The 26,075-nt window shown below is 38.2% G+C and overlaps 1 protein-coding gene across 4 annotated transcripts in view; it reads right to left on the bottom strand.

The window, feature by feature from the left end:
* The window catches only part of sp5b (Sp5 transcription factor b), an 86,255-nt gene extending 60,954 nt beyond the window's left edge, over window positions 1–25,301 (bottom strand). For 3 of the 4 annotated variants that reach the window (XM_073953587.1, XM_068221875.2, XM_073953586.1), the window contains exons 1-2: window positions 25,253–25,301; window positions 23,612–23,688 (exon numbers count right to left, since the gene is read on the bottom strand). Coding sequence is in view for 2 of the 4 variants with exons in the window: in XM_073953586.1 (XP_073809687.1) it covers window positions 23,612–23,677 (66 nt within the window). In the remaining 2 variants the exon portion in view is untranslated. Of the gene's footprint in view, window positions 1–23,611; window positions 23,689–24,733; window positions 24,805–25,252 lie in introns of those variants that run through there. The other variant, XM_073953585.1, reaches the window with a different exon arrangement.
* Between the last annotated feature and the right edge of the window lie 774 nt (window positions 25,302–26,075).

Raw genomic sequence — 26,075 nt, 5'->3', positions numbered from 1 at the left:
CTACACATATTTTTTGGTTTATACAAGCAAAAGTATACACTATTCAAACACATTTGTTTTTACAAATTTGCATGGTGTCTCTCTGTACAGAAAACTAAAGAAATTCTAGATAAAATTGGTCACAATCTGTATTAAATGCAATAAAACAAGGATAAGGAATAATTTAAGTATTATTTTAAAGAACGCATCATTTAATCATATTGCTTTAATTATATTACTGTCATGATCACCAGCGATCTAGTAGATGCAGATCATTAAAGGACTGCAAATCCACCATTTATGGACTACAAGACCCAGTCATGCAACACACACACACACACACACACACACACAGTTTTTTGTGAAAAGTGGGGACATTACATAGGTTTCTATTTATTTTTATACGGTCCAAACCGTATATTGTATTGCCTTCACCCCATCCCTAAACCCAACCATCACAGGAGACTGTGTGCAGCTTTACTATCTGATTAAACTCATTTTGTAGGATTTATAAGCATTTTGAGAAATGAGGACGTCACCAATGTCCTCATATTTCACCTCCTTTTTGTAATACCTGTCATATCTATGTCATTATACAGAATTGTGTCCTGATATGTCACAAAAACACACACACACACACACACACACACACACACACACACACACACACACACAGATCCTGACTGATTGCAAACACGGCACATTGCTGCTCAAGTCCTGATTAAACACACACATATTCGGCTCACTGAGACACTCATGGAGAGTCTTGTTATCTGTTAAGTGACATTACAACACATTTTCCTTGCCTTCTGTGTTTTGAACCTTTACTTTGTTTGTTTATTCCTGTATGCTGCCTGCCTTCTGACTATTTGCCTGCTATTTCGACTACGACTCTAGATTTCCCTCAGACATCGGTTTGCTCCTGTGTTGATCATTGCTTGACTGACCATCCTGTTTAATAAAACCCTGCATTTGGATCCTCACCCCTGTTGTCAGTGTCACATCCCTGGTTCCAATTACAAGTAATACTTTACAATAATGCCGTATTAGTTAATGTTAATGCAGTTACTAACATGAGCAAACAATAAACGATACATTTATTACAGAATTTATGATAGTAATGAAAAGACCAACGCAATCTCACGGCAATTAGTAACTTTTTGATTTAGTGGTTAATTCGTATGAATTCATATGATCTAATTCGTACAATTTAGTACGATTTGCTCATCACCCAATGACAGTTGGGGTTAGGTGCCACGCCTCCTTTATAAAATCGTACATTTTCGTACGACTCAACTCGTACAAATTAGCCACTAAACTGACAAAACGTAAAATACTTACATTTCCTCGTGAGATCAGGCTGAAAATACAATCATTCATTGTTAGTTCATGTTGACTCACAATGCATTAAGTTAACAAGCATGAATTTGAATGTTAATAACGCATTAGTAAATATTGAATTATGATTAATAAATGCTGTATTGTTCAGAACTATCCACTAATGAATTGTAAAGTGTGTCCATTATATGTGAAGGAAAGAATGAGCGAAAGTTCTAAATGGATTGGAGGAATATCAGTGTAATGTAAAAAAATCTATTAGGTACACCTGTCCAACTGCTCGTAAATTTCTAATCAGCCAATCACATGGCGGCAACTCAGTGCATTTAGTCATGTAGACATGGTCAAGACGTTCTATTGCAGTTCAAACCGCATGGTTGTTGGTGCCAGACTGGCTGGTCTGAGTATTTCAGAAACTGCTGATCTACTGGGATTTTCACGCACAACCATCTCTAGGCTTTACAGAGAATGGTCTGAAAAAGAGAAAATATCCAGTGAGCGGCAGTTCTGTGGGGTGCAAATGCCTTGTTGTTCCAGAGGAGAATGGCCAGACTGGTTTCTAGCTGATAGAAAGGCAACAGTATATCAAATAAGCACTCGTTACAAGCAAGGTCTGCAGAAGAGCATCTTTGAATGCATAACACGTCCAACCTTGAGGCGGATGGGCTACAGCAGCAGAAAACCACACCGGGTGCCGCTCATGTCAGCTAAGAACAGGAAACTGAAGCTACAGTTCACACAGGCTCACCAAAACTGGACAATAGAAGATTGGAAAAACGTTGCCTGGTTTGAGGAGTCTTGATTTCGGCTGCAACATTCGGATGGTTGGGTCAGAATTTGGCGTCAACAACATGAAAGCATGGACACATCCTACCTTCTATCAATGTTTCAGACTGGTGGTGTAATGGTGTGGGGGATGAGCCCATTAGTACCAATTGAGCATCGTGTCAACACCACAGCCTGCCCGAGTAGTGTTGCTGACCACGTCCATCCCGTTATGACCAGTGTACACATCTTCTGATGGCTACTTCCAGCAGGATAACACACCATGTCATAAATCATGTCAGACTGGTTTCTTGAACATTACAAGGAGTTTACAGTACTCAAATGGCCTCCACAGTCACCAGATCTCAATCCAATAGAGCACCTTTGGGATGTGGTGAAACAAGAGATAAAAGCTGTAAAAATACAAATAATTGTTTCACAAGAAAGTCATATTTCCATTTTTTTTTACATCAAACTTTCCTTCAGTGTAATTGTGAGCTCAACATGCGATTTTCTGAATAAAAATGTTTTAATGCGTAAAAAATAAAAGTACAAATATTCAACAAACAAATATTCTAATCTGTTTGTCTGTAGCCCTGAATAGTAATGATCAATCATGAGAAAATGAGAGTGGGATGAGGGCTGTGACCATTCGCTGTTTCCATGCCGACGCTAATTGTGCATGCTAGCATGAAGCCATTGTAAATAGCTGGAGAGGATGTTCTGTGGACAGCCATCATCACACATTACAGCAGCCAGAGGACACCGAGAGCAGTCCTCTGCACAAACTCCAGCAGAAGGACAGCATTTACATTTTAGGTCAAGGAGCTTTGTATTCAATTGTAGATAAAGCAAGCAAATATTTGATGTGTTAAATAAAATACATAACCTGCGGCTTTAAGGATGGCATGGTGGCTCAGTGGTTAGCACCATCTCCTCACAGCAAGAAGGTCAATGGTTCGAGTCTGAAGATTTTTTTATTCTCTCAGTGTTAAGTATTCTCCAAGTTCATATTTTCAAAAAGTATGCAGTAAACACGAGCCAGACTAAGTTTGGAATGTGTAAAATGAGCCCACAGAGGTGCTGAAGCTGGTTATAGGAGACTGCTATGAGATGACTAATTATGTGGAGGAACTGAATATGTAAAGCACATATTATATATGTTAAATACTCATATGAAGCTATATGTGTTAGAAGTATTCAGCAAAATAACATATTATTAAGGTATTATGCCATTATGACAACTTAAACACTTAATTCTTTTGCATAAGTTGCATCTATGAAGAACATCTCTGGCGGCAAACAGTTTCTTAGGTAGACCTTAGCTAAAATAACAGAAAGAAAAAATCCTGAAAGAAAATCTTACTCCATGATAATCAAAAGTTAAAGAGACACCTAGGGGTGAGTTAAAGAATCTGTATAAAGATTGTGGAAAAAAAAAAAAAAAAAAAAAAAAACAGACACTTGAGGAATTGTCCAAGAGAGACTTCAGAATGCTTTTATTATGGAGAATAAAGTCTATTTTCTGGTATCCAAAGCCTCTGTGTCTAATTGATGAGAAGGTCGGCAACTACGACAAGTCCCAGCTGGGTAAGTTGGTGTTTCTATGTGGAGTTTGCATGTTCTTCCTCCGGGTTCCTCCGGGTGCTACGGTTTCCACCACAGTCCAAACACACCCGGTGAACGGAATAAACTGAATTTTTTTTAATGTATGCGTGTGAATGAGTGTGCATGGATGTTTGCCATTTACTGGGTTGCAGCTGGAAGGGTATCCTCGGTGTAAAACATATGCTGGATAAGTTGTTGGTGGTTAAAATTTATTCTTTATTTTAATTAATTTATTTTTATTTATTCATATTTTTTTATTCATTGTTCAATGATTTATATTCATTGTAAATTATCACTCGTTTAAATTAAAAAAAAACTTTATTTATTTTAAGTCCAAAGAGAGAAATGGACTATCGTTTTATTTTTTTATTAATATTTTGTGCGGTATTGGATTACTGAGCAGCAATAAACATCACTTTAAAATGTAAGCAGTTTTGTTTTGTGTGATTTTCTAAATAAGTAGTGTTTGAAAAGTAATAAATGCATAATAATGGTGATAACTGTGAAACCAACTTCTATTAAACCAAAAGCTAATAATTGTTGCATCCCTAATAGTTACGCAGTTTAAAACACAGCGTATGAATGTGTCTGAATATAGAAGCAATGCACTGATTTTGTTGTGCTTCGAAGTACATTTGAACAGGTTTGTAAAAAAAAAAGCCACATTGTACAATGCAGTGATGTTATGTAGTTTCAAAGTACAACATATTAACATTTTAATGTAGAAAAAGTCAACGTGGGTGTCTTAAGGAGCAAAAATACAACATATGGGCTCTTATATTGCTGTTGTGTCATCACTTATATCGCAAGTCATATCTCTCCGGCTCCTCATTTGGGATGCTTTTCATGAACTGGCCCCCATGACAAACGAATTCAATAGCCCTGATATACATCATTCAATAACTGAAAAGCAGTTCACTACTTCTATACTTGCTACTGTATATTTGCTTGAGACACACATATTTTTACATATGGAGTTTCATTTTATTTATTTATTTATTTTTTAAAGTAAAAAATGTTGATGCCATGCGCATGATTATTATACATTTCAGTCTCTATGTATGAATGAGTACTCAAATCAATGGCCTACAGGACTGTGTATGCACAGTGTTTGCAACCCCGGCTTATTATTGATGCGTACCCCTAAATACATTTCTGGAGAGCGCAAACTACGTCCCAGGAGCTAAATTTTATTTTTTTTGCCATTTTTGTTTTCGCGAAGTCGCTGTCAACCAACCATCTCAAGTTTGTCGATGTACGCAGTGAGCTACTGGGCAAGCCGGTAACAGCGAAAAAGCCGTCCACATGGAAGTAAGTGGTCTACTGCCATCTACTGAAAACGTACTGCTATATACATTTCTGGAGGGCGCCAATTACATCCCAGGAGGTACGTTTTCTTGCGGTTTTGTATTTGCAATTCCACCAGAGGGCGCCGTGTATGCTTTTTCAGATCCCAAATTTCCCTCACGAGTACCATTCACTCCTGCTGTTCTCACATAAATCCACCAGAGGCCACTGACTGACCGATTGATCCACCCTCCTTCCCTAAACCCAACCAATAGTGTTTTCAAAAGCACCGATTGACTCGTCCACCCACTTACCTGCAGTGTTTGCAACCCAGGCTCATTATTGATATGTATCCCTAAACACATTTTTGGAGAGCGCAAACTACGTCCCAGGAGCTACGTTATTTTGCCATTTTTGTTTTCAAAGCCGCTGTCGACCGGCCGTCGCAAGTTTGCCGATGTACACGGCGAGCTATTGGGCAAGCTAGTAACATCGGAAAATCCATCCACATAGAGGTAAGCAATCAGCTTGTAGCACAAAAAGAAATAAGCTGTCAGCGGCATCATACCGCTCTGTAGCGTTCAATTTAAGAGGTTATGCAGCCATACAGAGCTCTGGCTACATAATTCACGCTCTCCAGAATTGTATATGGGGCTACGCATTTACAATGAGCCTGTGTTGGGCGTTTGTTTAAAAAGAGACACTGCCATCTACTGGTACTCGTTGGGTTTTATCAAACAAGCTCCATTAGTGGCTGCTGTGTAAATAGCTCCAGTCATCCTTGCCTATATAAGCTGTAGACGCACAGCAGCGGAAGAGCTATAGAGTCAGAAACACACTCTGATTCATTCTCACTCACGCGCACAAACACACACACACACACACACACACACACACACAATATCTCTTTTTCTGCCCAGCAGGGAAACCCACTTATCCCCATGGCAACACAAGAATGGAAAAAGATGCCCGTGATGTCTAAAAGAGAAATGGCCTGTCAGAAGTCAGCCGTTTCAGGATTCGCCGCTGCTTTGTCTCAAACGGACAGGTTAATCTTGCCAAACACGCCGTTGGAATCAGCACACACTCATGAACACAACACATTTCAGCTTGTACTGGTGATTATACACGAACGGTTTTGTATATACTCGCACTGTACACGCATTGATTTCAACCACATTTTGCGTCTGCACCTGGATGTACTTTCAAGTTGAGAGAAAATTAAACCAGAAAAATCAAGATTGGATGGTTAAAACATCAAATGATTGAAAAGAAGTTGAAATGATTTGAGTTATAATATCAGTTGAATAGAAACGTTTTTATGAAATAAAATCAACACAAATAGGCTCATTCTGAAAACGTAGCCCTGTATACATTTCTGGAGATCACAAATTATGTAGCCAGAAGTATGTATGGCTGCATTTAGTCTTTAAAAGAAACTCTGAGTGGTATGATGCTGTTCCTTTCCGCACTTACCTCCGTGTGGATGGCTTTCCCACTGTTACCAGTTTGTCCAGTAGCTCGCCATGTACATTGGTGGACTTAAGACGCAGAGAGGAGTTGACTACGATGATGGGATAAGCAGGTAAGATAAAAACAGAAGCCAAAAATCTAAATAAACAAGTTATAACAGGGTGAGAATGTGGTAAAATCAGAAAACATGGTAAAAATCAGGCGAGGACTTTCTGGATAGCTTTTTAAAACTGTCGATTGGCTTTAGGGAAGTGGGTGTGTGGGGGGAAATCAGTCAGTCAGACAGTCAGTCGACAGCGGCCTCTGGGGGATTTACACGGAAAGAGCAGGCACAAATGGCACTCGTGACAGAAATTTGAGATTTCAAAAAGTGTACACAGCAGCCTCTGGTGGATTCGCGAAAACAAAAACTGCATATAAACGTACCTCCTGGGATGTATTTGGCAATCTCCAGAAACGTATACAGGGGTACGTTTTCAAAACGAGCCTGGGTTGAACAAAATTGTACATGGTAAATCATGGACATGCACATTCCTTTCAGACACATTTGTGCATTAAAACAAAATTAAGAGAGCCTCAATTGAGTGTGCCTCGCACATGTGAGTGGGCTTGACAAACCACCTGTAGAAAACACTCTTTCATCTGTCTGACACTTTAAAAATCACAACCCAGGCTCATTCTGAAAATCACTTTATACATTTCCGGAGAGCGCCAAATACGTCCCAGGATCCATGTTTTTTTTGCAGTTTTGTTTTTGGAAATCCATCAGAGGCCGCTGTGTATGCTATTTCAGATCTCAAATTTCCTTCACAAGTGCCATTCGCGCCTGCTGTTCTCACGTAAATTCACCAGAGGCCGCTGTCGACAGACTGATTGACCGACCAACCAACCCACCCACCCTCCTCCTTCCCGAAACCCAACCAACAGTGTTTTAAAAAGCTCCGATTGACCCGTCAACCCACTTCACTAAACCCAACTGACAGTTTTAAAAAGTAATCCAGAAAAAGAAAAGCCCTCACACCTGATTTTTACCACGTTTTCAGATTTTACCACATTCTCACCCTGTTATTTGCTTGTTGATTTTTATTTTTGGTGTCTGTTTTTGTCTTACCTGCTTCCTGGAACCGTTCTTCGCTGGACTCGACCCCGTCGTCATGGTCAACTGCGCTCCACGTCTCAAGTCCGCAACATGGGGGTGAGATACTGCACAAACTGGTAACACTAAGAGGGCAGTCCATAAGGAGGTAAGCGGTCAGCTGGGAAATGCAGAGAGGAACGGCGTCATACCGCCCGTAGCATTCATTTTAAACATGGAATGCAGCCAAACATACTTCTGGCTACATAATTCGCAATCTCCAGAAATGTATACAGGGCTACATTTTCAGAATGAGCCTATGTTGCTTTATCTGACACATGAATTGGGGAAAAAAAAATATACGGGGGCTAATAATTCAAAATTATTAACTCTTGTTCAATATAAATTATCCATTTTCTCCAAGTTTGGTTTAATGGAGAGATTTTTTCCAGGACATTTCTAAACATAACAGTTTTGATGACTCATTTCTAATCACTGATTTATTTTAACTTTGCCGTGATGACAGTAAATGATATTTAACGAGATTTTAAAGATACTAGTATTCAGCTCAAACTGACATGTAAAGGCTTAACTAGGTTAATTAGGCTAGTCATTGAATATCAGTAGTTTGTTCTTTAGGAAGTCGAAAACAATTATTTCTAAAGGGGGCTAATAATATTGACCTTAAAATGTTATTCTAGCCGAAATAAAAAATAAGACTTTTTCCAGAAGAAAAAATATAATAGGAAATACTGTGAAAAATTCCTTGCTCTGTTAAACATCATTTGGGAAATAAAATAAATAAAAAAATTCACAGGAGGGCGAATAATTCTGACTTCAACCGTATATATGATGGAGGAAAGCCAGGTGAATTCTGATTCAATGCTACCATTACCCAAGCCCACAGCTGTGCCTGATCATTTGAAGACAACATGTTTGACCTTCTGACAGAGCATTATGAGGATCATCTCAATCATTTATCTTTCCACCGTCACAGTCTCCCACCTCTCTTTTTCTGGGTGGTGATGGGGCAGAACAGTATTGACAGTCTCTCCATGGGCCGCTGGTCAAGATTGAGCAGTTTACACCCCTCAGCGCCCACTTCCGCAGGCCCGAGGAGGGTTGTCATAGAAACAGAGAAGTGGACGTGTATTTCTCTCTGCAGGTTTGTCCACTGAAAAATTGGGTCACCGCTGAACCCTTATTCTGCCATCAACATTTACCCACACAGACAGACTGCTGAGTTGCAGGACGGGGTTACTGGCACTGGGATCCATCTTTCAGGGGCTTTTGGGAGTTTATGATACATAAAGGTAATATTAATGCAACATAGGCTTTATGAAAACGTAGCCCTACACATTTCAGGAGACAGAAAATTATGTAGCCAGAAGTACGTACGGCTGCATTTAATTTTTTAAATTAATGCTACGGGGTGGTATGGCGCCATTCCTTTTCGCACTTATCAGCTGACCACTTACCTTCATATGAATGGCTTTCCCGCTGTAACCAGTTTGTCCAGTAAGCGCTCCATGTACATCAGCAAACTTGACACAGGAGTTGACCACAACAACAGGGTTCGAGTCTGGTGTAAAACGGTTTCAGAAAGCAGTTAGACAAAAACAGAATCAAAAAAATACAATAAACAAGTAAACAACTGGGTGAAAATATGGTAAAAACCAGGCGAGGGCTTCAACAGCGGCCTCTGGTGGGTTTATACGAGAACAGCAGAGAAATCTGAGATCTCAAAAAAAAAAAAAAAAAAAAAAAAAAGTAATATATATATATATATATATATATATATATATATATATATATATATATATATATATATATATATATATATATATATATATAAAAATACACAGCAGCCTCTCATGAATTTGCGAAGAAATTAAAAAAAAAAAAAATTAATTCTTACCCCCTGGAACGCGTTTCGCACACTTCAGAAATGTATATAAAAGGTATGTTTTCAGAATGAGCCTGGGTTACATTAATAACAATGCATGGCCATATAAACAATGCACACAAAATGATTTGTAAGTGATACCACCAGGTTATTAAAAGTGAATTATTCATACAAAACTTCGAAAAGTGATCATAGATCCACTATGACTTAAAAACACACACACACACACACACACACACACACACACACACACACACACACACACACACACACACACACACACACACACACACACACACACACACACACCCTCATAAACCACCATAACATTGTAATACCTAGGTCATATCCATGTCATCGTACAGATTTCCAGCAAATCCTCAAACCAGTACACACACACACACACACACACACACACACACACGTCCTTATAAACCACCATAACATTGTTATACCCAGGTCATATTCATGTCATTATACAAGTTTCCAGCAAATCCTCATTAAAGAAATAAACCAGTACATGCACACGGCCACAAGACATGTCCTCATAAACCACCAAAACGTAATACCTAGGTCATACCAATGTCATTGTATATTTACAGAAAATCTTCAAATCGCATAAACCAGTACAGACAGACGTCTTCATAAACCACCATAACATTGTAGTACCCAAGTCATACCCATGTCATTGTACAAATTTACGGAAAATCCTCATAAACCAGTACACACACACACACATGGCTCTACAAGACATGTCCTCCTAAAAAAATTCTCATAAACCACAAAAACCAGCACACACACAGCCAAAAGACATGTCCTCATAATCCTCCATAACATTGTAATACCCAGGTCATAAACATGCCATTGAACAAATTTCCTGCAAATCCTACTAAACCACATAAACCTTTACACACACACACGACATGTCCTCATAAACCACCATAACGAAATACCTAGGTCATACCAATATCATTGTACAGGTTTCCTGCAAATTCTCAAACCGCATTAACCAGTACACACACACACACACACACACACACACACACACACACACACACACACACGACATGTCCTCATAAACCACAATAACATTGTAATACCTAGGGCATACCCACGTCATTGTACAAATTTACAGAAAATCTTCAAACCAGTAACCACACACACACACACACACACACACACGCGTCCTCCTAAAAAATTTTTTTGAAGCAAATCCTCGAACCACATAAACCAGCAAACACACACACACACCGCTAAAAGACATGTCCTCATAAACCTCCATAACATTGTAATACCCAGGTCATATCCGTCTCATTGTATTTCCACCCATATTCATACCATTGAAATTTCTTGCAATTCCTCCTTAACCCGTACACACACACACACACACACACACACACACGTCCGCATAAACCACCAGAAAGTAATACCTAGGTTATACCAATGTCATTGTATAGGTTTCCAGCAAATCCTAAAACCGCATAAACCTGTACACACACGACATGTCCTCATAAACCATGATAACATTGAAAAACCCAAGTCATACCCATGTCATTGTACAAATTTACAGAAAATCCTCAAACCAGTACACACACACACACACACACACACACACACACACACACACACACACACACACACACACACACACACACACACACACACACACACACACACACACACACACACACACACACACACACACACACACACACACACTTCTAAAGATTTTTTAAGCAAATCCTCAAACCACATAAACCAGCACACACACACACAGCCAAAAGACATGTCCTCATAAACCTCAATAACATTGTAATACCCAGGTCATATCCGTGTCATTGTATTTCCATCCATATCCATACCATTGCAAATTTCCTGCAAATCCTCCTAAACCCGCACACACACGGCCGTCCATGGGTCTCACCACCCAGACTTGCCTCTTCCAGATGATAAATGCCTTTGCGCTCCACCGTTAAACATCTCTCTATTGTCTTTATGATTATGGCCGAACAGATAACAGCAATATTTCTGTTCATTGGCTTCCCTCTGCTTAGCGTCGGTGCGGTCATTAATATTGTCAGGCTGGCTGATAGCGACCCCACAGCCATTTATCAAAGCAAAAACTCACTAATCATATGCACACACGACCTGAGCATTAATATCACGGCTGCAATAACTGACAGTGGAGGAAAAGCCCAGCGCTGAGAGATCTTCAGCTGACCTTGAGACGCTGCGTTTATCTGTGCGAGACGGATGAAACTGGACACAAACTGGACGTGACCACACACACACACACACACCACTGGGTATTGACCTTATTCTGCAATGTGGAAGTGTGTTTGTTTTTGCAATTGTTCTGATTCAGTTGCCTATGGCGAGAAATGACTAGGAATAATAAACTGCAGGAAACAAATCAAACTACACTGTAAATAAAAATGCTGGGCTTCACACAATTCCTTCATGCTGTCCCAACACAGTTAACTTAAAGGGCACATAGTTTACTCCTTTTTTATTATTTAATATTATGGTTCTTCTGAGTGTGCCAGTTTAGGTTCAGTTCAAAACACAGCTCAGATTTCTTTATTATAATGTGTTAAAGAATGTCATTTTGGGGGCGTGCACACAGCTCGCTGTTTTAGGGGTGTGTTGCTTCACATGAAAATTAATTTTGACTTCCCGCCCAACGTAACAAGGGGGCGGAGCCAAGAGCCCCCCCGCTCTGTGTTTGGAACAGACAGGCAGACAGAGAGAAGCAACATGAGTGAGAGGATCAGCATTCAGCCGTACATGTACGACTCGGACACAGACCAAGCAGAGAGTGCACAATCATTTGTGTCTTTGCATAGTTTTACAGCCAACTGTGTGCTAGTTTAAAGTGCCGAGCTTGTACACAGAGACTAATAACCACACACTGAATTAACTTGGACTGAGGCACAAAATCCGCGACACACTTAGACACGCACATTCACATGTTATTTAAATGCAAACTATTCAGATGGCGCTCTGTGGCGCGGCAGAAGCATGAAGTGTTCCGAATTGTGCCTGGGCGCCGCGGACAGCCGCCGACTTGAAGCACAGTTGTGAGTACCCTGATAGAAACCCATGTGTAGAATTCTAAAATGCATGGTGCTGCGTGTGGTGACGCGGAGTATCGCGCCACGCAGAGTGGCGCTTCTGGTGTGCGAACTGCAGGTAAGTTCCTTATTTTATTTCCTATGGAGTGACGTGCACGAGGCAATGCGTTTACACTTTCCAGCTGCACCTAGTTAAGATCACAGGGAGCTTCTGTCAACGTGAGAAATGCAAACGGCTGAAGTTTAAGGTAGACGCCATGAAAAGTACACGTTTGCAAACCTACCAAAAGGTACAACCAATAATTTCGATTAGAGTGATAATGTGGATCTTGTGTTGAGCCCAATGAGCCTTACATCTAAAAATAGAGCAAGGGTGTACCGCTTCGACTCACTGAAAGTGGCGGATGTCAAACAACAAACTGCGGATACGTCGATCAATATTGGTGGGCGGGTCGCTCTGAAAACCGCTCCAATTGGTCCACCGTTTTTATGTTGTTAAATTAAAATAAAATTAAAAAGGACTGGGTGTGTTTATATCACCCCAATATGACGGTCTATAGACCATCCGCTTGATAAGTGTGACGCAAAGCAGCTTCCGGGTCCAAGCGCTCTATTCAAATGTATGGAGAGACTCATGAAGTGGTAATTATAAACGTTAACAAAGTGATTTATTACTTTCGAAAATCACTATCGCAATATATACGTCCATGCCTAATATCCGATGGCCAGAAAATCATTGATTTTTTATAAATTGTTAAAATTTTGGTATTTGTAATGCAGCAAGCCCAGAGATTGTTGTGTACACTATGACTTTATATAAAATTAACTTTAATGTGTGATATGAATTAAAAGTGATCATAAACAAATAATTTCTCAACTCAAATGAGTGGCGGCTTGGACCCAGAAACAGTGTTAAATACTTCACCAACACATCATCACTTAACAAGCGGATACACACGTCTGTCCAAACAGCCTGAAAAGTAGTTTACACCATAGGTGCCCTTTAATCATTTTTACAAATTTAAGTGGATTGAACATAACAATTACGTTGTCCCCAAAACTTCTCAAGAGTTGTATTGTTTCAACACATTTTAAATAAGTAATATTGTTCATGCCCCATGACAAAACATAAATAAAAAAAACACCAATTGCTGCTCACATGGTAGACTCTTAATTAGTATCATCTTAATCATAAAAGCGGAGTATTGATGTCCATGTAGATGTACTCCGTGTCAGATGATGTCCCATTCCTCTGCCTTTAAGCTGCTTATGAGCCCTCATTTCATCAGTTTGACGCGTTTCCTCCTCATACATGCAACTTTTGTAAACTTCAGGTTGCCGTGTCAGAATCCTTGCTTGTAAAACACAGCCATACTTTAGAACGCTCAGTTTAAGCAAATTTGATGAACGCAATCCTGCATGTTGATGAATCTGAAGGGAGTCGCTGATCGGGAGCGCTGTACTGTATTTGTGTGTGTTAGCAACAAGAGCAAACGCCTGACATCGTTGACAGTGACCAAAGTCTCTTCAATGCATTCTATATGTATTTAATAGTCTTTGGAGTGTCCGTATCCCTCAAAGCTGTTTAGAATTAAATGTTTAAAGATGGCGTGTGACCAAAGTCCCTGTAAGAAGTTTATAGTCTTTGGTACGTGCCTTTGATGTACCCCTTGGCCACATTGTCCCCCGATAATGTCAATAAACTGGACCGTCCCAGCAACTGGCCAAAATGTAAAGGAGGAGTAAGCAAAATTGTTTCTGCTTTATAATGAATGTTCTCAACTCACAGCAATACAACTTTACAATGGAGAGCAATTGTTTGTATTCAATACTTTATTATCATAATTTTCCATTTTTCATTTGCAATGCCTGTATTTTAGATTTTTTTTTTGTAGTCCACTTAGAATCCAACAAGGAAATCATTTTGTTTGTTATTGGCATTAATTGTTTTGTAATTCAAATGGCACTTACACGCCTGTGTTTTTAAAAAAATCTGTAATAAATATGGCTTTTCGTGATTGACCATGATTACAAAAAAAACGTGTGATTAATTAGTTATGTTTTCAATAAAATCTTTTATTTCAGCTAGGGCTGTCAATTTAAAGTCGCACTGAAATATCCTGAAATGCATGTTTAATTTGATGTGTTGACTTAATTTCCACTGGAAAAGGTGAGTGGGACATGTTGAGTGGCTCCTCCTCTTAAAGAAAAAAAAAAGAGTAGCCAATCACGTGTCACTGCAGCTTTTTGTCATTGTTTTATAAGGGGAGAGGAATCAAGCTGCCATTTCGTTCACAGATTTCTGTAATTCATTAGAAACTCCATCAATCAGTCTATCCGCTATGACAGGGAGGTAAGCAATGTTTGGCTAATTTGTTAAAGTTAATCATCTATTTAATGAGTGGCAGGTACAGAGCACAAGCAACCAGATACTAATTACCAGTTCACAGATACATAATGATACAGCTATTGAGAATTACAGTAAAACAGGTCTACAGAAATTACAACACGTAGCAAGTTTTCATTTAAAATTTGCTGATAAATCCCATAAAAATTACATGGGAATGGCATCGAACACATTAAATTACACATGAAAAAGACTTAATTGTATTCTCATAAAACAATCCAATAATATTTACAGTTTGTAACTTAATTGTTCCTCCAAAAACTAACATTTTGCCAAACTGCAAATGGCAGCGAATTAAATTTTTGTATATATTTTTTTCCAGCAATGAAACTTGTGCGTTTATAAAACAACTAGCAAACAAATTAGTGCAACGCGTCTAATTGCATTATAACTGTATAAAAGGTTCTGTGTGTGTAAGTTTAAGCATAAAAATGCCATAATGTTTGCAGATATTTATGTAACATGCTGAATATTCTTGTTTATCTGAAAAACAATGCTAAAGTCAGACATTCTGCTTTGAAAATTTGCATTACGTGCCAGAATGGCTGCCTTTGTTTTGGTCATTCAACCCGCCCAACGCCAGTGAATCCATTTATATTTCAACACCACGGGTTGCCTTGTTGGAAAAATTCATTCAGTCAGGACAGCTCTCAAAGCATGAGTCAGTGACTGAAATGCGACCTCCGGTGGACAGTAGCAAAATGAGATGCAGATTCAGAGTTCCACATGAGGTTATTAATTAACAATATAAATAATTACAAGCGTAAACATTAGGTGAGAAGGTTACATTGTAACCCGGTGTCCTAATAACATGACGAGACTTGCAGTGATAGGCAATTTGACTGATTGCACTAGACGAAACAAAAAAATCGTTTAAATGCAGCCATTCACAAGCACAGAATAGTGCACTCACTGCACTCCAACGAAATGGTAAGGTTAATAATCTAATAAATACACATTAAACCTCTTTAACATTATTAAATGTACATGCTGAATTATTTATATGTTGGTGTTGGCAATCTGGTAACCTGCACTTGCCTGTTTTGAATCAGGCATGCAATACCTAGTTCAACCACTGGGCGTCAAATTTACATAATGAACTATTCAACAAATGATGAATATGCATTTTCATTATTTTTCAGCGTATAATACAAATATATAAGAAACAAACAAGTTACAGAAATATTTCTAAATTTGTAACTTTATATAATAATCTTTATTGCAATTATTATTATTATTATTATTATTATTATTATTATATATACAGTAGTACACCAATAAAATGATAAAACTACTATTTATGCTTGTTTTTTTTAACCAAAGATTTTTTTTTTTTGCCAGAAAACCATTAACAAACCTCTTTTGTTGACAACAGATTTATAAAGTATCTCATTATAGGTTGTAAAAATGTTGTGCATGTTGCATTTCCAAAGTAGGCTTGATATACTCAAACAAACATGCATGCTAGAATTACAACACGGATAACCCTGTTAAGGTGACAGTGGCTCAGAGGTTAGCACGGTCGCATCGCCTAACAGCAAGTTCGCTGGTTCAAGTCCCAGCTGGGTCAGTTGGCATTTCTGTGTGGAGTTTGCATGTTCTCTCCGTGTTGGTGTGGGTTTCCCACACAATCTAAACACATGCACTATAGGTTAATTGAAGAAACGAAACTGTGTGTGTGTGTGAATGAGTGTGTATGGGTGTTTCCCAGGAGTGGGTTGTGGCTGCATGGGCATCCGCAGTGAAAAACATATGCTGGATGAGTTAGTGGTTCATTCCCCTCTGGCGAATAAATAAATAGACTGAGCCGAAGGAAAATGAATGAGCAATATCTCGTTTTCACTGTTAGGATTAATAAGCAGTAAAAAAAATAACAGTGTTTGTTATTCAGCAATAATGATTGGTATTGGCTACTTTAGTGCATGAGAAAATAACTGCATAAACAGAGCTGGTTATTTTAAAAAGTTAAATCCATTCTCCAGACATTATAAAACATTTATAACTACAGTAGCATTTGAAGACAGCACTTAATAACCAAACCATACCAAACGAACATCACTGAAGATCTGCATGAAACGTCACAGCCTGACTTATGGAGAAAAGCCATTTGGGGTTTCTGGACACGACTAAAAATAGGAATTAATCATCTTGTCATTGCGGTGTCAAGAGAGCCTGAGGGAGGGAAAGAAACATCAGTTTGATCCTCAGCCTTTGCACATGTTATGTCAAACTTGATCTCAGTCAAAAACACACATGACCTTCACAGAAACCGTTCCACAGTAACCTCCACAACACTTTATCAACCTAAAATACTGTAAAAAATAATAAAAATAAATTATATATATATATCTCATGTTGGAGCTAAACTTTGCAGGACACTGGCCTTCCAGGACCGAGTTTGGACAACTCTAGTCTATGCTCTTAGCATCATCTATATCCTAGTATGTTTCTGTGCTTGCGGGCAATGTGGTTTGTGATGATCTTTGGATCATTATATAATTTTTTTTCCTAATCCACACATGCTTATGGTTGTGTTTTTGTCTGTGTAACAGACAAATAGGTATGATGTGTAGAAACTCGTTCTTCAAAACACTTCAGTATAACACCATAAATGAGCGGTCCTCAACCACAGGACCACAGACCAGTACGTGGATTAAATGGTACCAGGCCGCACAAGAAATCATTATTTATTTCCGTTTTATTTATTATCAGAGTCTTTTACTTTAAAAATCTTTTATTTTAAAAATTGACCAAATTCAAGTCACTTGAGCGGCCAAATTTAACCCACAAGCCACCCATGTCAACAAATCAGGTGAATCCACCAAGCGTGACCATGCTTCTAGATTTACGAACCATCAACCCCAACCCCCTCTCTTTAAATTCAAATGAGATTGTACTCTTTTCGAAAGATGACAGAGCTACAAATACCCGTGTGTCAGCATAGTGGCAGATTTAAAAACAAGACTGCCATCCTATGCTAATAAGGGAGAGATCATTACTAATGGGCGGGGCTTTCCCCCTCTGATGACACGTACAAAGGAAGAATGTTAAAGGGCCATGAAACCCCCTCGTTTCAGCAGGGTGTTTTCACACCTCTACTTTGGAAAAAGTCAGAAAAGTGGGCGTGTCCAGCTCTGTTTAGGGGGGAGTGTCGGAGGAAGAAAAGAGGCATGTTGTGGGAGTGTCTATTTGGGTTTTCGCGCTGAGTTTCAGAGTCAAAATACACACACAGGGGACAAAGGGACTGTGTTTACATGGACATCTGTAGTCGAATTATTTGCCAAATTATTAAATGGTGGACTTTAACTGCAGTTTGGCTCTTTCATTCATGTCCCTCGCAACAAACAAGATATTTGATTCGAGGAACTGCTCTAAGCCCGTATTTTTTATGCAATGTTTGATACCGCACGGCGAATGAATAAGAGAAAAAAAAAAAACTCAGCATTTCCCGGAAACTTAGATGCACTCGGTAGGTAGCGTCAGAAAGCCGTGTGTGTTATTCCACTCAAAATCCTACACGAGGTTATAGTTTGGTTGTAGTGCTAACTTGTTTACACTCAGTGCAATAGTTTGTTCGATACGAATAAAATACGAACTGAATAAACAAAGAGCACTGGTCGCTCACTTACCAAATCTGTAGAGACAGGACAATCTACAGCAACTAGAGCCGCGTCTTTATTAAGAGGAGACTACAAGCGAATCCGGATTTCAGCGTTTGCAGATGAGAACAGCTCTCAGGTAAACAATAATCCTCCTTAGACACGTAAGTTATTGTTGTCGAGCGTCGCGTACACTGTTAATCCACACGTGACTCCAGCTGCGCTCTCACAGAGAGAAAATGAAAACAAAACTTCACTGCAGCAAACTATAAAAGCAACACTTCACGCTTGTTTTGCCAACACAACGTGGCGTCTCTGTCGTCTAAACACTGTGACAGTAATGAATATTAATGAAGTTGCACAATAGAGCGCGCTGATTGGTTTGAACCAAGCCTTACTCATGCATTAATGCATCACACTGTAAGACGTAATAAGACACACTCTGGCACAGACGTCCAGTCTGCACGCTGGAATACACGATATTATGTCATGACCGTGACGCAGCTTCAAAAATTTGTTTCAAACCGGAAGTACGAATTTGCTTGAAATAACGCAAAAACAACCAATTTACACTTTTTAGTGAAATATAGGTGTCCTAATAGTGTATTTAGCAGTGTGGGACACATATACCACTGTCAACAGCTCAAAAAATGTGCTTTGGTGTTTCGTGACCCTTTAAAGTGATCATCTCAAGTGCGCTTGAATACATTTTTAGCAATGGAAGCTGGTTATACTCAGACTGTTAACACAACTGTTTACACCCCTTATAAAAGGGATTTTTGCATAATAGGTGCCCTTTAACTGCTTTTACCGTATTTGTAACTGTAAAGGTCTGGATACCACAGCCATCATTTGTTTTTTTTGTTTGTTTTTAAAGCCATGCGTTATCAGGCTGATCTCCCATCCTTTACAGATTCTCCTGCTCCAGCTGTTTGTACACGTGCACTTTTCAAGGACACGTAACAATGGCCGTCTGTCAGCACTGTGCATTCCGGGACCGAATGATTAGATGAGTGATAGATGAGTGACAGGCTACATCCATGCAAATAAGGGAATAACAAAGCACCAAAACACGATGTAGATTTATCCAACCACTTGCTAGCTTCGAGCTAATATCTACTTGACTTTTTAAATTTAAGCGGACACTGAATTCTCTGCTAAACTCGACAACGTGAATGATTCGTGTCACGTATACATGGCAGTATCTGTGTAGAAGATCATCAAGCCATTGGCGTTCATTACACAGGACAGGCTTCATGTGCTGAACAGCAGCGGTTTTTGGTGTCAGATGTTTGACTTTCAGGAGCTGCAGACGTTAAAAGACATTAGGGACACTCATTGACATGCGGGCGACTGCGTTTGCATGCAAAACAAGGCTGACAATGGAGCGCGTCAATGCGTGAAGACCTGTGTGCTGCCTGATATGAATACTGTACGCTCAGTGACTTAATAAATAGGGAAATCAAAACTGAAAATAATCAGACATTTTAACTGGGAGAACCAAGAATATTTGAGTCCGTTTACATGGACACCAATAATCTGATTTTAATAAGATTAAGAACATACTCAGATTATGAGTAGACCATGTAAACAGCGATTTTTTTATTATTATTAATTAACCTTAATACAACTAAAGTCATAATTGAACTACACAGAAATTTAATTAAGACATGTGGAGTATGCCGATTTTAGTCGCATTATTGAAGTGCACTTCAGCCATGTAAACAACGAAAAATCAAACTACTACCAGTGTAGGACTTTGTGACAATAGTCTATACATGCACACAGGGCGCAGTAGGTAGTGCTGTCACCTCACAGCAAGAAGGTCACTGGTTCGAACCTTGGCTCAGTTGGCATTTCTGTGAGGAGTTTGCATGTTCTCCCTGCGTTCGTGTGGGTTTCCTCTGGACTGTGGGGGAAACCGGAGCACCCAAAGACATGCTGCAGGAGAATTGGGTAGGCTAAATTGTCCGAAGTGTATGAGTGTATGAGAGTGACAGGCCCAGACGACAGGCCAGTCGTTATCATATGAACAAGTCTAAAAAGAAAAATTGTTTTGTTCCAAAGAGCCGACCCTGCAACCATGCGGGACTAAGGCCAAAGAAGAAGAAGAAGAGTCTATACACGCACACGACTGTTTGACACTATTCTCTCAACTTACTGAGTCAGTAAAGGAGCACCGACAATTTAAAAAAAAAATTTAATTAAAATCAAAAAAATAACACAAAATACGAAGATTTGTTTTCCCATCCACCGTACACGATTAAATTAAAACACTTCCAGCAGTTCCTCGCATCTAATATTTGGTTTGTCACGGGGGCATGCATGAAATGTTCCTGAATTAAAGTGACAAACTCACAGTCGACAAATGAATAATGAAACACCCCAATTTGCATGAAACTCCGGAGGAAATGTGGATAGCGCAGTGACACAATGACGTTAACCGAATTATGTTAACTGACTTATTATCAAATGTGCTGTAACATGTAAACAGGATCATGAAAGGAACAATCAAAAACCAAATCATGTAAACACAATCATATTATTGTCTTAAGCTGCGGTCACACTACACTTTTCTCTCCATAGACTTCCATTCAGGCACGTGCACAGATAGGGCTCAACTTGAGCATTGGACATGCCCTTTTTTCTCTTGGATAAAACATGCCTCTCAAAAATAAACGAAAGTGCCCCGCGAGCTTGTGATCGCCACCCCAACCGCAACCCGCGCTTGTCAATTCTTTCAGCACGTGCCCCTTGGAAAGTCTCTGCAGTCCTGTTTCCATGCATATGCAGGCAAATGCGTCAGACCGGAAACGCAAGCTCGTGTGACCACAATCACATTCTGACCTGCTAAAAATCGCATCATGTGACTGTGAAACCAATCAAAGATCAAAACATGACCTCTTTGGCCAGAAAGTTAAAATATGGACCAATCGCTCCCTTTTTTAAAGTTCTAATCATCTTGTTTAATTTTTTCTCGTTTAAAAGTCTAGTGTGACCGCAGCTTTATTCAGATCAAGGCAAATCATTTGATCACTGATGTCCCTGTATATATTGTTAGTTTACCATTTCTGTCAGCCTGCTTTCACGAGAAAATTTACATTTTAAGTGTTCAGAAAGGTGGCTAATTTGAATGCATTTAGATCAATTAAGTTGTACAAAAGTGCCCCTAAAACCCAGCCCTGAACCCAACCAATTTAGAAATACACAAATCTATTCAATCGCATGGCAATTCAAAACTTTGATTTAGTGGATGAAATTATACGTTCTCATTTGCACATTTTAGTACGAATTGCTCATCTGTCAGTGATGGGTAGGTTTAGAAGTGGGTGTGAAAAACAAACAAACAAACAAACAAACAAACAAACAAACAAACATGTTTTCGTATGAATAAAATCAAATGAGTTTGTACAAATTAGAGCAACTTTTCTAACAATAAAGAAAATAGTTCTGTTTCCTCATGAGATCGGGCACATGTTTAATGTTTCCTAATTAAATGTCAGCAATTATTGGCACCAGGCCTTTTGCATATTACCGAGAATCTTTCATGGTTTACATTATGGTTTTAAATAAATTGTAATATATTTAGAGAGACAATGGCTCAGTGGGTAAAGATTTCGCCTCACAGCAAGAAGGTCGCTGGTTCGAGCCCCAGCTGGGTCAATTGGCATTTTTGTGTGGAGTTTGCATGTTCTCCCCGTGTTGAAGTGGGTTTGCTCCAGGTACTCCGGTTTCCCCCACAGTCCAAACACATGCATTATAGGGGAATTGAATAAACCAAATGGAATGTATTATATGTGTGGGTGCGAATGTAAAAGTGTATGGTTGTTTCCCAGAGTTAGGTTGCAGCTGGAAGGGCATCCGCTGAGTAAAACACATGCTGGATAAGTTGGCGGTTCATTCCAATCCCTAATTAATAAAGGGGCCAAGCCAAAAAGAAAATAAATGAACTATTTGGTTGCATTTGTCATTTTAGTAAATGTTTATTTCAGCTTTAGAATTCTTCACCTTGAGTTAAGCAAGTACTATAAAATTATTATTATCATCATTATTCATTTTTATTAAGTTTCGGTGTCCAAGTTAAAAGAAACTAAAATGATAAAAGCAGATTTTACTTTTGTTTTTGTCACTTTCCACTTTTAGGATATGCAAGTATCAATTAGGTCAGTATTTAGTTGGGATAAAAATAAATTTAAAACTGGAAACTGAGGGATCCAAAAACACTAAACAATGAAAAACCCTTAAAAAATAATTACAAATTAAGTTTTAGGCAATGTACATTGAATGAGTAAGTATTGAACGAGTCATCATTTTTCTCAGAAACATTTCTAAAGCTGCTGTTGACATTATATTTTACCAGATGTTGGTAACAACCAAAGAAATCCATAAATGCAAAAAAAAAAAAGAAAAAAAAGAAAAGAAAAAAAAACGTGTTGAACACATGAAGAAAGGGAGGTGTAGAAAGGCAGTGAAAGCCCAGACAGCAGCTGAAATCTCTCAGTAGTTCTTCAGCAACCCCCTGCACTTCCTCAAATAAATATTAGCTGCTTCAGACCAACATCCTCATTGCAGATGGACATTTCAGCAAGACAATGATCCAAAACACAGCCAAGGAAACTCAAATGCTTTCAGAAAAAAAAAAAAAAAAGATCAGCAAGACCAGCCAACAAGATTAGAGTTGCCTATTCCCGCCTTCAGCAGCTAAAAAGGTTTGCCAATGCTTTGCTATGTAGTATTTTTCATGCGTTTTTATTTGCTTGTGTCTTGATGCACAAGGTGGCTACTTTTTTCTAGAATGTAGAAACTAGTTGAGAGCATATTTTTAGCCACTGTAAAAAATATTTTCACTGAACACCTCGATATTACAAATATAAATCCGTTAAAAGAGGTTGCCCAAACAGAGTGGACGCAGATCAAGAAACTGCAATGCGCTGATGCAGCAAGCAGAGGATCAGCAACAATTTACTGGAAATTTACTTCTCTCCACACCATGACAACACTGCGCCAAAGAGACGCCCCCACAGACAGAGGGATTTGCATTCCTGCTCAACAGAAACACAATAAAGGTCACAATCACCTCCAAGCAAAGCAAAGCCTTACTTTAGCATGAGAGATCTGCAGTGGAGCATCTTCATGTTGGAGTGTTGGACTGTAGAGTGGATCCATCACTCCTCCTGCTGGATGAACGGCGGAATTACAATAACAATGCAACTCAAAACTCATTTTTACGACTTAATAGTTTTATCAAGTAGTTTGAAGGCCATAATGATAAAGCTGTTGGTTATTTATTTAGATATCAATACTATGACACTAAATTATTTGTGTATAATTTAATCTGGGTTATGAGTGTTAAATAACGACGACCACCTCACATCAGGCCTACCTGGTTTCCATAAAAAAAATATATATATAATATATAAATAAATATATATATAAATAAATATATATATATATATATATATATATATATATATATATATATATATATATATATATATATATATATATATATATATATATATATATATATATATATATATATATATATATATATATATATGGACACATTTAGAGTCATTATATTTTCCAAAAGTACAATAAAGCATTAAACACATCAATTCAATTGTAAAACTGATGGACATTGTTCTGTGGATTATTTATTGTTTTGCAGTTATCCTTTAGCAAAATCCCTGAGTCTTGCAAATGTTTATATAAGAGAAAAAGAAACTTGAACAATTACTAATTTAAAATAAGAATAATAATAATAATAATTATATACCTAGTTTATCCACTAAGTCTAAGACAATGGGTTTACTTGCTTTTTTTTAGTGTAAACAAATTGCTTTTAAAGCAATGGGTTACTTGCTTAAAGTATAATCATTTTAAAAAGCAACAGCAGGCTTACTTTTAGAAAGTAAAGCAATGTTTACACATTAATTTGAAGTCAATTCAACTAATCCCTTTAAAAAGCAACTGGTTTTCTCACTTTAAGTCAACTAATCACTTTAAAATCAATGGGTATGCTCACTTTTTAAAAGTAAAGCAATAGGTTTACACTTATTTCAAGTATTAAAAGGTTAAACTAATCACTTTAAAAGCAACTGGTTTACTACTAATCGCTTTAAAAACAACGGTTTTACTTTTTTTTTTTTTAAGCAAAGGGTTTTACACGCTTATTTCAAGTAAAATGTCCACTAATCATTTTAAAAGCAACTGGTTTACTCCCTTTCAGTCAGGAGTGTCCAAACTCCTGGTGTCCTGCTGAGTTTAGCTCCAACTTGCTTCAATACACCAACCAGAATGTTTCTAGTATGTCTAGTAAGAGCTTGATTAGCTGCTTCAGGGGTGTTTGATTAGGGTTGGAGAAAAACTCTCAAGGACACCGGCCCTCCAGGACAGAGTTTGGACAGCCCTGCTTTAAGTCAACTAATCTCTTTAAAATCGTTTACACTCACTTTTTAAAAGGCAATAGGTTTACACACTAATTTGAAGTAAAATGTCCACTTATTTTAAAAAACTTAAATACTTCTCTTTAGGGTTTACTCACTTTTATTAAAGCAATGGGTTTACACACCTATTGTATGTAAAATGTGCACTAATCACTTTTAAAGCAACTGGTTTACAACTATTCGCTTTAAAAACAACACCTTTACTCACTTTATTAAAGTAAAGCTACGGATTTACATGCTTATTTCAAGTAAAACGTTCACTAAACACTGTAAAAACAACAGGTTTACTTACTTTAGGTCAGGAGTGTCCTGCTGAGGTTAGCTCCAACTTGCTTCAACACACCTGCCAGAAAGTTTCTAGTATGTCTAGTATGAGCTTGATTAGCTGCTTCAGGTGTGTTTGATTAGGGTTGGAGCTAAACTCTCTAGGGCAGAGTTTGTACAGCCCTGCTTTACGTCAACTAATCTCTTTAAAAACCGTTTACACTCACTTTTTAAAAGGCAATGGGTTTACACACCAATTTAAAGTAAAATGTCCACTTATTTTAAAAACAACTAGTTAAATTCTTCTCTAGGGTTTACTCTTATTAAAGTAAAGCAATGGGTTTACACACCTATTTTAAGTAAAATGTGCACTAATCACTTTTAAAGCAACTGGTTTACAACTATTCGCTTTAAAAACAACACCTTTACTCACTTTATGAAAGTAAAGCTACGGATTTACACACTTATTTCAAGTAAAACGTTCACTAAACACTTTAAAAACAACTGGTTTACTTACTTTAGGTCAGGAGCCCTGGCCAAAAAAGTTTCTATATCTAGAAAGAGCTTGATTAGCTGGTTCAGGTGTGCTTGATTAGGATTTGGCGCTAAACTCTCTTGGGCAGAGTTTGGACAGCTCTGCTTTAAGACAACTAATCATTTTAAAAACTCGATTACTCACTTTTTAAAAGGCAATGGGTTTACACAATTATTTCAAGTAAAATGTCCACTAATCATTTTAAAAACAATGGGTATACTGATTTTTAACTCGACTAATCACTTTACAATATAATAAAATTTAACGAGCCACAAACTCTTCAAACATAATGTTTGATATCAATGTTAATGTATTG

The sequence above is a fragment of the Danio rerio genome, chromosome 6 (genome assembly GCF_049306965.1).
Source record: "Danio rerio strain Tuebingen ecotype United States chromosome 6, GRCz12tu, whole genome shotgun sequence".
Taxonomy (NCBI): domain Eukaryota; kingdom Metazoa; phylum Chordata; class Actinopteri; order Cypriniformes; family Danionidae; genus Danio; species Danio rerio.
Note: the sequence above shows the minus strand (reverse complement) of the source record. Positions and strands in the feature narration are given on the sequence as shown.